The 9,842-nt window shown below is 31.8% G+C and overlaps 1 protein-coding gene across 1 annotated transcript in view; it reads right to left on the reverse strand.

The window, feature by feature from the left end:
• Positions 1-558: 558 nt before the first annotated feature.
• LOC100206293 (cilia- and flagella-associated protein 58) overlaps positions 559-9,842 on the reverse strand; it is a 76,732-nt gene continuing 67,448 nt past the window's right edge. Inside the window, exons 16-19 of the mRNA XM_065792006.1 lie at positions 5,165-5,242; positions 1,076-1,222; positions 800-933; positions 559-725 (exon numbers count right to left, since the gene is read on the reverse strand). Of these exons, the coding sequence (XP_065648078.1) occupies positions 605-725; positions 800-933; positions 1,076-1,222; positions 5,165-5,242 (480 nt within the window). The 3' untranslated portion in view covers positions 559-604. The remainder of the gene's footprint in view (positions 726-799; positions 934-1,075; positions 1,223-5,164; positions 5,243-9,842) is intronic.

Consider the following 9,842-nt stretch of genomic DNA (forward strand, 5'->3'; position numbering starts at 1 on the left):
CATTTTGTCGTTTCAACGACTAATGTCGTGGAGCCTAAAGTTAAAAATTTATAATTTTACAGCTGTTTGTAAATGTTTATCTAGCCTAGTTTTGAAAATATTTAAAATATATATAAAATATGTAAAAACTTAGTTCTTTTATCAAAAATTAAAGTTAAAATTTTTAGTAAAACTAGTCCAGTTCAAAGTTTACAAGAAAAAGAATATGTACATAATATAGAACCCAACCTGTAAAAATAATATTTTTTCATGGTTTTCTTAAAACGTTTTTAAGTATTATAATTGTCTTACTCACTCCAATCAAAGATATATAACAAAGAACGTTTTAATAATTGTAATAAGCTTAAATTAAAATTGACAATTAAAAATTGTCTTACTATCAATCCATAAGATTATAAGTAACGAATAGATGATACAATGAAAAATCATTAAATACAGAAAAATATGAGATAAAAATATTGGTTGAGTTTTTCGGCTAAGCTTTATCTGTAGTAAAATTTGTTTCTTGTGATCATCGCGAAAATTTAGGAAAATATTTTTCTAATATATTATACAATATACTTAAAAATTAATTATTGCTCTAATATAAAATATACAATTTATATCAAATTACTGCTTGAATTTTTGGCTGTTGTTTTAAGCTAAAACCACCTCCAGTATATTTTGGAACATCATTTCGTTGTGGAGAGATGACCGCAACACCAGAAAGAGTTTTATCTCGGTCTCTTTAAAAAAAAAAAAGGGAATAAAAAAGACACCACAACTTCAAACCTAAACTCGAATAAAAAATATAAAGTACCTTTGTTGATGTTCTTTTTTTTTATGAACGAAGTATTTCTTTTTAACGTCTTGAAGCTCACGTGATAATTTTTCAATTTCAAACTTATATTCTTGGACTTGGGTTTCATACATATTCAATTCGGATGCCATTACCTAAAGAGCAAATAAAAAGTATCAAGTGGTGCATAACTCCTTTAAAATATTTTAATTCTTCATTTCATTAAATTTAAATTCTTTAATTTCATTAAACTTCTTGTGAAATGTAACAAAATACTTAGGTGAATAACGCAATTACTTTCATTTGCTTTGTTTTCGCCTTGAGATTTTGTTGGTAGACACTTAGTTGTTCAGCAACTTCAGGACCAGGCTGTCGTGCTAGTATCTGTTTTAACTCGATATAAATTTTATCTTTTTCTTTAATAAGAAGTTCTCGTTCGACAACCTGTGCATTTAAAAAAAAATTCATTTATCCTTATTATTTGTAATACTTATATGAAGTTATTTATTAAATATAAACATTAAAAAGAATAAAGTATTCCATAAAAAGACGGATTAAAGATTTATAACAATAAAGAATAAAATCTAGAGTAAAAAAGTGAAGAGCACAATAAAGATGTGCAACTTAAACAGATGCTAATTTTGCAATCGATTTGATATATGCTTTCCAAGAAAGAACGGAAATAAGAGTTAATCCTAGAGGACGACGGGTAGATGACTCATCAAGTACATTACCGTTCATAAGTATAAGAAGATCTAGATTATGACGATAACGATTAGCTGAAAATAACTGAATTTTATCTGAGTTAAAGTTCGCCGTCCACTGAGAGCCCCATACTGTAGCAGAAGTGAGATCCTTTTCAAGCACAAATGCCCCCTCCAACCAATCAGAAAGTATTGGCTTCTTATCAAGACAAGAAGAAATGGTAATATTATCAGCGAACAATGCCACCTTAGATGTGAGAATTTTTGGGAGATCGTTAATGTAAATAAAAAAAATATTTTGTTGTTGTTGTTGTTGTTGTTATTCACCTCCTCAAGGCCAAGAAGGCCACTACAGATGGGGAGGCTACTTAACAGTGGTTATAACCCTCTCTCAACTCTATAACTCCAAAACACGAATCTTGAAAAACAAGGCTGCTGCGCGGAGAAACAAGTTGATATAGGGTCAAGGATAGAACCATGAGAAACTCCTGAAGTTACACAATATAAAGAAGAGTGCTGTCCATTGAGGACAACTTTTATACTACAATTGGTAAGGAAGGATTCAGTAACCTTTATGTTACCTGATACACTGTAAGAAGAGAGCTTATGAAGAAGACCAGTATGCCAAAATTTATCAAAAGCTTTAGAAATGCCAAGAGCGATAGCCTTAGCCTCTCTTAGCCCCTCCTGAAATCCATATTGATGATCAGAAAGTAAGCTATTAGATTCAACATGAGAGATTAAGTGTTTGTTAATTGAAGATTTAAAAACCTTGCTTATAATAGGAAGAAGACTAATGGGACAGCAGTTAGACAAGTCAGATTGCTCTCCAGAACTTTTGAAAATAGGGACAACAGATACCGCTTTCCAGCAGGCTAGAAATTAAGACTCTGATAAGCACTTGTTAAATAGTTTTGAAAGTATAGACAACCACTCTGGAGAACACTTCAAAAAGACTATAACAGATATGTTGTCTGAACCACAAGCTGTAGAAGAGTCTAAGCAGGAAATCACTTTAGATACAGAAGCTGGAGTGATACAAAGGTCAGGCAATGGGTCAACCTGTTTATCTGTTATATCTATATACAATGCGGTAGTGATGCAGTGGTAGAGCGCTCGCTTCATAAGCGAGAGGTTCCGAGTTCAATCCCTACCACATCCCTGGTAGTACAGCGCTAAACTTGTTTTTCTGCACAGCGGCCTTGTTAATCAAAGTTGGTGTTTCTGAGTTATAGTTTTGAAAGAGGGTTATCGTCACAATTAAGTAGCCTCCTTGCCTGTAGTGGCATTTCCTGCCTTGGGGAGGTAAAAAACATTAAAAAATACATATATATATATATATATATATATAATGGTAGAACGCGATTAATGAAATCAAGAGATGATATTGATGAGAAGTTCTTAGCAAACAACTCAGCTTTGTTTTTAGGTGAGGTAACAAAATCTGAACCAAACAAGAGAGGTGGAATAACAGATTTACCCTTGCTATAGATAATATTAAAGTTTTTCCAAAAGTCACAAGAATCTAGTGTTTGAGAGGAAATACGAGATTTCGTGACCTGATACAATAGTTTCTAGCAGTAGTAAACAGACGTCTGCTTTCTGGAGAATTGTTTTGCTGATAGATATGAAAGTAATGGTTGTGATTGGAAATTGCAGCAGCACAATAAGGAAAACCATAAAGAAGAGTGAGGCTTGACTTGGAATCGTCGAGAGGGAATAAAAGATTTTATTTCAACCTGAATCCAAGAAACTACATAAGAAGCACATCTATCAGCAGGAAGACAAAAGAATTATACCCAAGAGCCATCACGAAAAAAATCACGGAAAGAGTCCTGGTCAGCTTTAAGGTAGTTGTAAGAGGTATGATGATAGGGGGATTCTGATGATGATGAAGAATGAGATAATAGTTTTAGAGAGATCAAACCGTGATTAGAAGCACCAAAGGGTGAATGTGGAGAAACTGAGCACTGACTAAGATCAGAAACAAGATCTAAGTTGAGTAGAGAAAGTGAATGATTTAGATTGTCTGGAAAGAGAGTTGGAAATTTGAGTTAGAGATTGAGAAAGGCAAAAGTTGTGGGCCTCGGAGTCTTTACGAATTAAAGGATGATAACCATCAACACTAAGATTATAAGATGAGACAGCTAAACTCTAATTAGTCTTACAAAGAGCAAGTAGGTCTGGTGACCATTGCAAGAGATAAGACTCAACAGAAGAAAAGTTACTTCATAGACCAAAAATATTATTGAATGATAGATTTAGAGAAATTGATGAGGATGGTTTTTTTTTGTTTTAAAGTTTTTGTTACTTTAGTCATCTTAAATTTGTAAGAGAACTTGACTTAAAGCACAAATTGACTTAAAGCACAAATTGACTTAAAGCACAAATTGACTTAAAGCACAAATTGACTTAAAGCACAAATTGACTTAAAACACAGATAATACTTAGTACACTATTTAATAATCCAATCATTTGCCTCATTACTATTAATAAACCCTAAGCCGTAACAAAGGGTTTTAAATGCAGCCTCGACAATGCACACCAAAAGTACGGACAGGGATACCATTCATGCGCAACACGATACTGTAAGTACTCTGATATTTTACAGCTATTGATGGAATCAGCCTCTCTGAGAGCTACCACAGAGTTTGGGAAACCTGACTTTCAGCCGGCCTCAGAACCATAAAATTGAGTTTTAGAGCTGTACCCTCATTAGGAGATAATAGAATAAGTTGCCTAGTCATAACAACAGCGACACAAACAAAACCCATACATTGAGTCAAGAAAATCCAGCATTCAGCATCCTAAACAGGAAACAATGTATTATAAATACATCTACCCTAGCCTAATTGATGAAAATGGGGTACAAAGCTTGTAAACAGATAGAATCTTTTTAGCCATAAAACCATTGCCTAGGAGGCCTTTTACAAGACAGTGGCCAAATATGTTTAATATTTGCCCAAGATGAGTGAGATGAGACTCCCAACTTGGAATACTAATTTGATTCAATATTTGTATAAGCAGTCTTTTTATTAGCAAGGTTTTTAAATCATTAACCAACAAGTTTATAAAATCTTACCTCGGATCTAAAAACTTGCCCTCCTGCTGATTTGTTACCGAAAGTTAAAATATTACTAGACAAAAAAGCAAAAAAATATTATGTCAGCTTTTTTTGTTTACTAACAAAGAAGTTGTACAAAATATTTCCAAAAAGAAGCTGAAAAAAATTATTAACATCAAAGAAGTCCTAAAGACATATTACCAACAAAGAAACTGAAATACTTATAAGTATTTTTGAAATACTTGTAAGTATTTTTGGACAAATTAAGGGCTTTCCTGAAGACCGAATAATAACTAACATACTGAATAAGAAAATATTTTTTCAAATGATTTACATCAGATAAAAAGTAAAACAACATGAATTCTCCCAAAATAACATAATTTTCAAAAGATACAATAACATGAATTCTCACAAAATAAAACGATTCTCTTAAGATCGATCATGATGACTTTTGTTCACTTTTTATTAATTTTCAATGTATTCAAGTTAAACCAAATATTTAAATCGTTAAATCTGTTTTACATATATTTATTGTGTTTAAATTTAAAAGAAATATAAAAACGTTTTATTAAATCAAAAACATATTATTCCACCAATTAAAATTATGAAAATTTTTACCTCCTCTGTCTTTTGTATAAGTCTTTTTTGCAGTGTTTGCATCTTTTGAATTAACTCAAAGGTACTTGGATCAGAGCCCTTTAAAATTAAAAATAGCTTTGACTACATTTACATTCAGTACCATGCTTAGCATTCAGTATTATAATACTGAAAAGTGGACATATTATTTAAATTTACTATATTCAAGATAAAATGTCAAATAAAATGAAATTAAAACAAAAATATAGATACAAACATATTTTTATTAAATTGTGTAATATAATACAAGTTTTATTAAAAACACTTAAATTTATAACTATACATAGAGACTTAATATTTAGTGTGACCATCTTTATTTACCATAACATCTTGGAGTCTTTTATTAACACTTTTATACAGATTTTCAATAAATGTGATGGGAATATTATACTATTTTTCTTTTAGAACATTCCAAAGCTAATTCATTTACATTCTTTAGCAACCTTTCCATCTTCTTTCTGTCTAAGTAGTCCCAAACATGTTCGATTATACTCAAATCAGGGCTCTGAGGAGGCCAAGGCATGGTTTGAAGCACTCCCTCCTCTTCCAGATTTGATTTCCAAATTTGCAAGTATGTTTGGGATTGTTATCCTGTTGTAGGATAAAATAATCCCCAATCAGTTGTCGTCCAGAAGGCACAGTATGATTATGTAAAATATTTTTATATTTTTCACCTGTAAGCATTTCTGTTATTCTAACAATATCCCCTATCCCTTTTATTGAAATACACCCCCAAACTTGAATATTCCCTCCACCATGTTTGATAGTTGATGCTAGACATGGCTCCTTCAATGCCTCTCCCTTTCTGCGTCTAACATACTGATGTTTATTCGTCCCAAATATTTGAAATTTAGATTTGTCTGTAAACAATACTTTGTCCCATTGATTTTTCTGCCATTCTTTGTACTCTCTGGCGAACTTTAATTTTTTTTCTTTATTACCTTTGCGTAGTAAAGGTTTTTTTAATAGCTACACAACCTTTTAATCCAGATTTTATTAAAGATCATAGATCTTTAATAAAATCTGGATTAAAAAGCTGTGTAGACAGTAGATGCATGTACTAAAGTTCCACTCTTTTAAGATCTTGAACGAGTTCTGTGCTTATTTTCTTGCAAGTTCGTAGCGCTGTTATTTTTAAAAACTGTTCATCACGCAGGCTTAACTTCTTGGGACAACCAGACCTCTTTTTATCCACTACATCACCAGTTTCATCATATTTTTGAACTATTTTTTGAACTGAGGCTCGCGAACAATTCACACATTCAGCTATTTTAACTTGACTATAGCCCTCTTCATGTAAAACAATGATGCGATTTCTGTCATTTATTGATATCTTTGGCACTTTGTTAGTACTGAAATTATATTATTAACAAAATCATTAACTAAAATAAATAAATAAAGCTTTATTTAAAACAATATCTTAGTTTAATTTAATAAAAGTTCAATATTATTTACTTATATTTATTTAAATGTACATTTTTAAAAAAATTTCTTAGGTGCGACTTTCTTTTGCCCAGTACTGTATATATAGCCCTATAGTTTTACATCTAAATTTACCATTTGTGGTAAAAAACAGCTCTTTTTTTTTATTTTTTTTAATTTTTATTCTGACTCCAAACAAGGCTGCAAGCAATCACTATTAAGTTGGGAGTTACTAGAAAAAATAAATAGAGTTAAAGAGTGAGGAAACGGTTGATAGAAATCTTAAAAAGTTGAAGGTTATATAAGTCAGGAAAACATGAAGATGAGAGAGAGTTCCAAAGGGTTGAAGTGCGGGGAAAAAAACTAAACAAATAAAAGTTTTTGGAGCATGTAGGGACAGATACAGTAAAAGAATGAGACTTTGATGAATGACAAGTCAAGCAAGAATAAGTTTTAGTTGATGGAACTAGAGATGATAGCTCCTTTGAGCAGCAACCATGGTAGTATTTGTATAAAAGAGAAAGAGATGCAACTTTATGACAATAGGAAAGAGGCTCAAGCTTAGCAGATAGACCGGGTCCAACTACGTTTACAATGCATTTTTGGACCTTGTATAGAAGAGAAAGAGCATCATTAGAAGAACCAGCCCAAATATGACAGAAGTGAGATCAGATTCAAGATCGGCTGCCTGTTCTATGCAATCAAAAAGAGAAGACTTTTTGCCAAGACAGGAGTATAAAGTTGAGTCATCAAAAGTCAGCAAAAAGTCCTATTTTAGATGTAAGGTTGTTGGAAAAATCATTAATGTAGATAAGAAACAAAATAGGATCAAGGAAAGAACTTTGAGGTACCCCAGAGGTTACTAGAAATAAAGAAGAGTATTGGCCTTTGAGGATGACTTTAATAAAGCAATTAAAAAGAAACGATTTGATAATCTCAAAAACTCCATAAAAACAAGCTTATGGAGACAACCAATATGCTAAACTTTGTCGAAAACTTTAGATATGTCAAGAGCAATAGCCCTAGCCTCTCTGCCTCCATCTAATGCACAATAAAATCTTTCAGTCACAGTAGTTAGCAAGTCAGCGGTAGAGCAAGAAGATCAAAAACCATATTGATTGTTTGACAGCAAGTTATTTGACTCAAGATGAGATGTGAAAAATTTCTTTATCAAAAACCTTGCTAATAACAGAAAGAATGGTTAGACAATAATTGGAGGGGTCAGAATGTTCACCGGGGTTTTTGAAAATTAGAATAACAGATGCCATTTTTAATAAGACAGGAAAAAAAAACTCAGTCAAGCACTTATTACATAGTTTAAAGAGAAGTGAAGAGAGTTATGGAGAACAATTTTGTAAGACTGTGACCGAAATGTTGTCTCAATCACAAGCTGTAGAAGAGTTTAATTGAGATGGAGTGATTTGAATATCTAACAATGGGTTAACCTGTTTAATTGATATGCAAGGAAGAGAATAGCCATAAAATTCCAGAGTCAAGTTGGAAGAAAATTTCTATGCAAATAGTTCTGCTTTATCCTTGGGAGAGGGAATAAGAACAGTTCCATAAATGAGAGATGGAATGTTAGACCTACCTTTGTTAATGACGCTGTGGAAGATTTTTCAAAAGTCTCTAGAGCCTAACTTCTGAGATAAGATATGAGACTTAGTGAATCGAAAATAATGGAGCTTAGCATCTGGCAGCACCTTTTTACATTGATTACTTGAAATAATAAATAGCTTTTTGTTCTCAAGAGAGTTGTTCTTTTGAAAAAGATGAAAAAATGATTACGATTAGATATAGCAGCTGCGCAAGAGGGTGAAAACTATGGAGTAGAATGAGACTTGACTTAAAAACAATGAGAAGGAATAAAAGCTTTCATTACTGCCTGAATCCAGAAGGTTATATAGGAGGAGCATTTTTCAGCTGAAAGTGAAAAGACATCAGCCCAAGGAGCTCTTAACAACTCTTTGTGTTTAAAGAAGACAAACATAAGTTCATGTCAAAACAATCAAATTTCCTTGAGACAACTAATATAATTTTATAATTTTTTAAAAAACTACAAAACCCAACCTAATAGACTGGAATGTTTTTATCTTTTTTGTTAATAAAAAACATTCTGAATGTTTTTATTTTTATTTTTTACTGTTAACAAACATCAACTAACAAATAGGTAGAACATGTGAGGAATGCTGCTACATCGACTAACAATTATTTATAACATGCAAGAAGTATTGATACATCAACTGACAAATAGATAAAACATGCAAGGAGTGCTGCTACATTAACTGACAAATAAGTAACATGCAAGTGCTATTACATCAATTGAAAAATAGGAAGAACATGTGAGGTGCACTGCTACATTGACTGAAGGTTTTGGTTTGGGCTAAAAGTTTTTAAACTTTTTCCGGTTTTCTAAATTAATTTCTTATTTAAGAAAACATAAAGTTTACATTTTATGCTAAAAATTAAAGACGACCAAAGAGTGTATATATATATATATATATATATATATATATATATATATATATATATATATATATATATATATATATATATATATATATATATATCTTCTATAGCTTGTTTAGATGAGCATTTGCTCACTAGTTTTGCTTATCTTTCTAGCATACAGCGTTTTCAAAAAAAGAAGAAAAAAACGAAGAATAATGAAAGAAAAGATTGCTGCCCCATACCAAACCCTAAGTCAATGTAGCAGCACTCCACTGCAAGTAAGGCTATTGGTCATTCGATGTATGTACTAAAGCCCCCGGCAGCAGGCTGTGGCTTCAGAACATACATCAACTTGACAAATTTCAGTGTGATGTCAGAGCAATTTAAGTTGCAAGTTTAGATAAGCACTCTGAGTTAAATAAAAAAGTTTCGAAAAAAATTTTCTAAATTTTATTACACAGAAGAGTCTACAGAAAATCTATAAATATAAATAAAAACGTTGCTAAATAGTACAATTTTGTTAAAACAAGGTTGCCTTGCATGCCTATTTCTTTCCAAAATTACATATTACTGTATCAAAGTCTATATGTTTAGCAATGTCAAACTCAATACTTAGCCTAGCTAGATTGTTAAAGCAATCCTGACTCATGGCAGACCTGAGATTTTTAATAAGCTTAAGCTTGCTAAAGCTTCTTTATGCTGTTGCTACTGCTGCTGTTGATACTGATGCTGGTGCTACTGTTGCTGGTGCTGTAAAAAATATCCTGAAACTGACACTGAGGTTTGG

This window comes from Hydra vulgaris, chromosome 03, assembly GCF_038396675.1.
Source record: "Hydra vulgaris chromosome 03, alternate assembly HydraT2T_AEP".
In the NCBI taxonomy this organism is placed as follows: Eukaryota; Metazoa; Cnidaria; class Hydrozoa; order Anthoathecata; family Hydridae; genus Hydra; species Hydra vulgaris.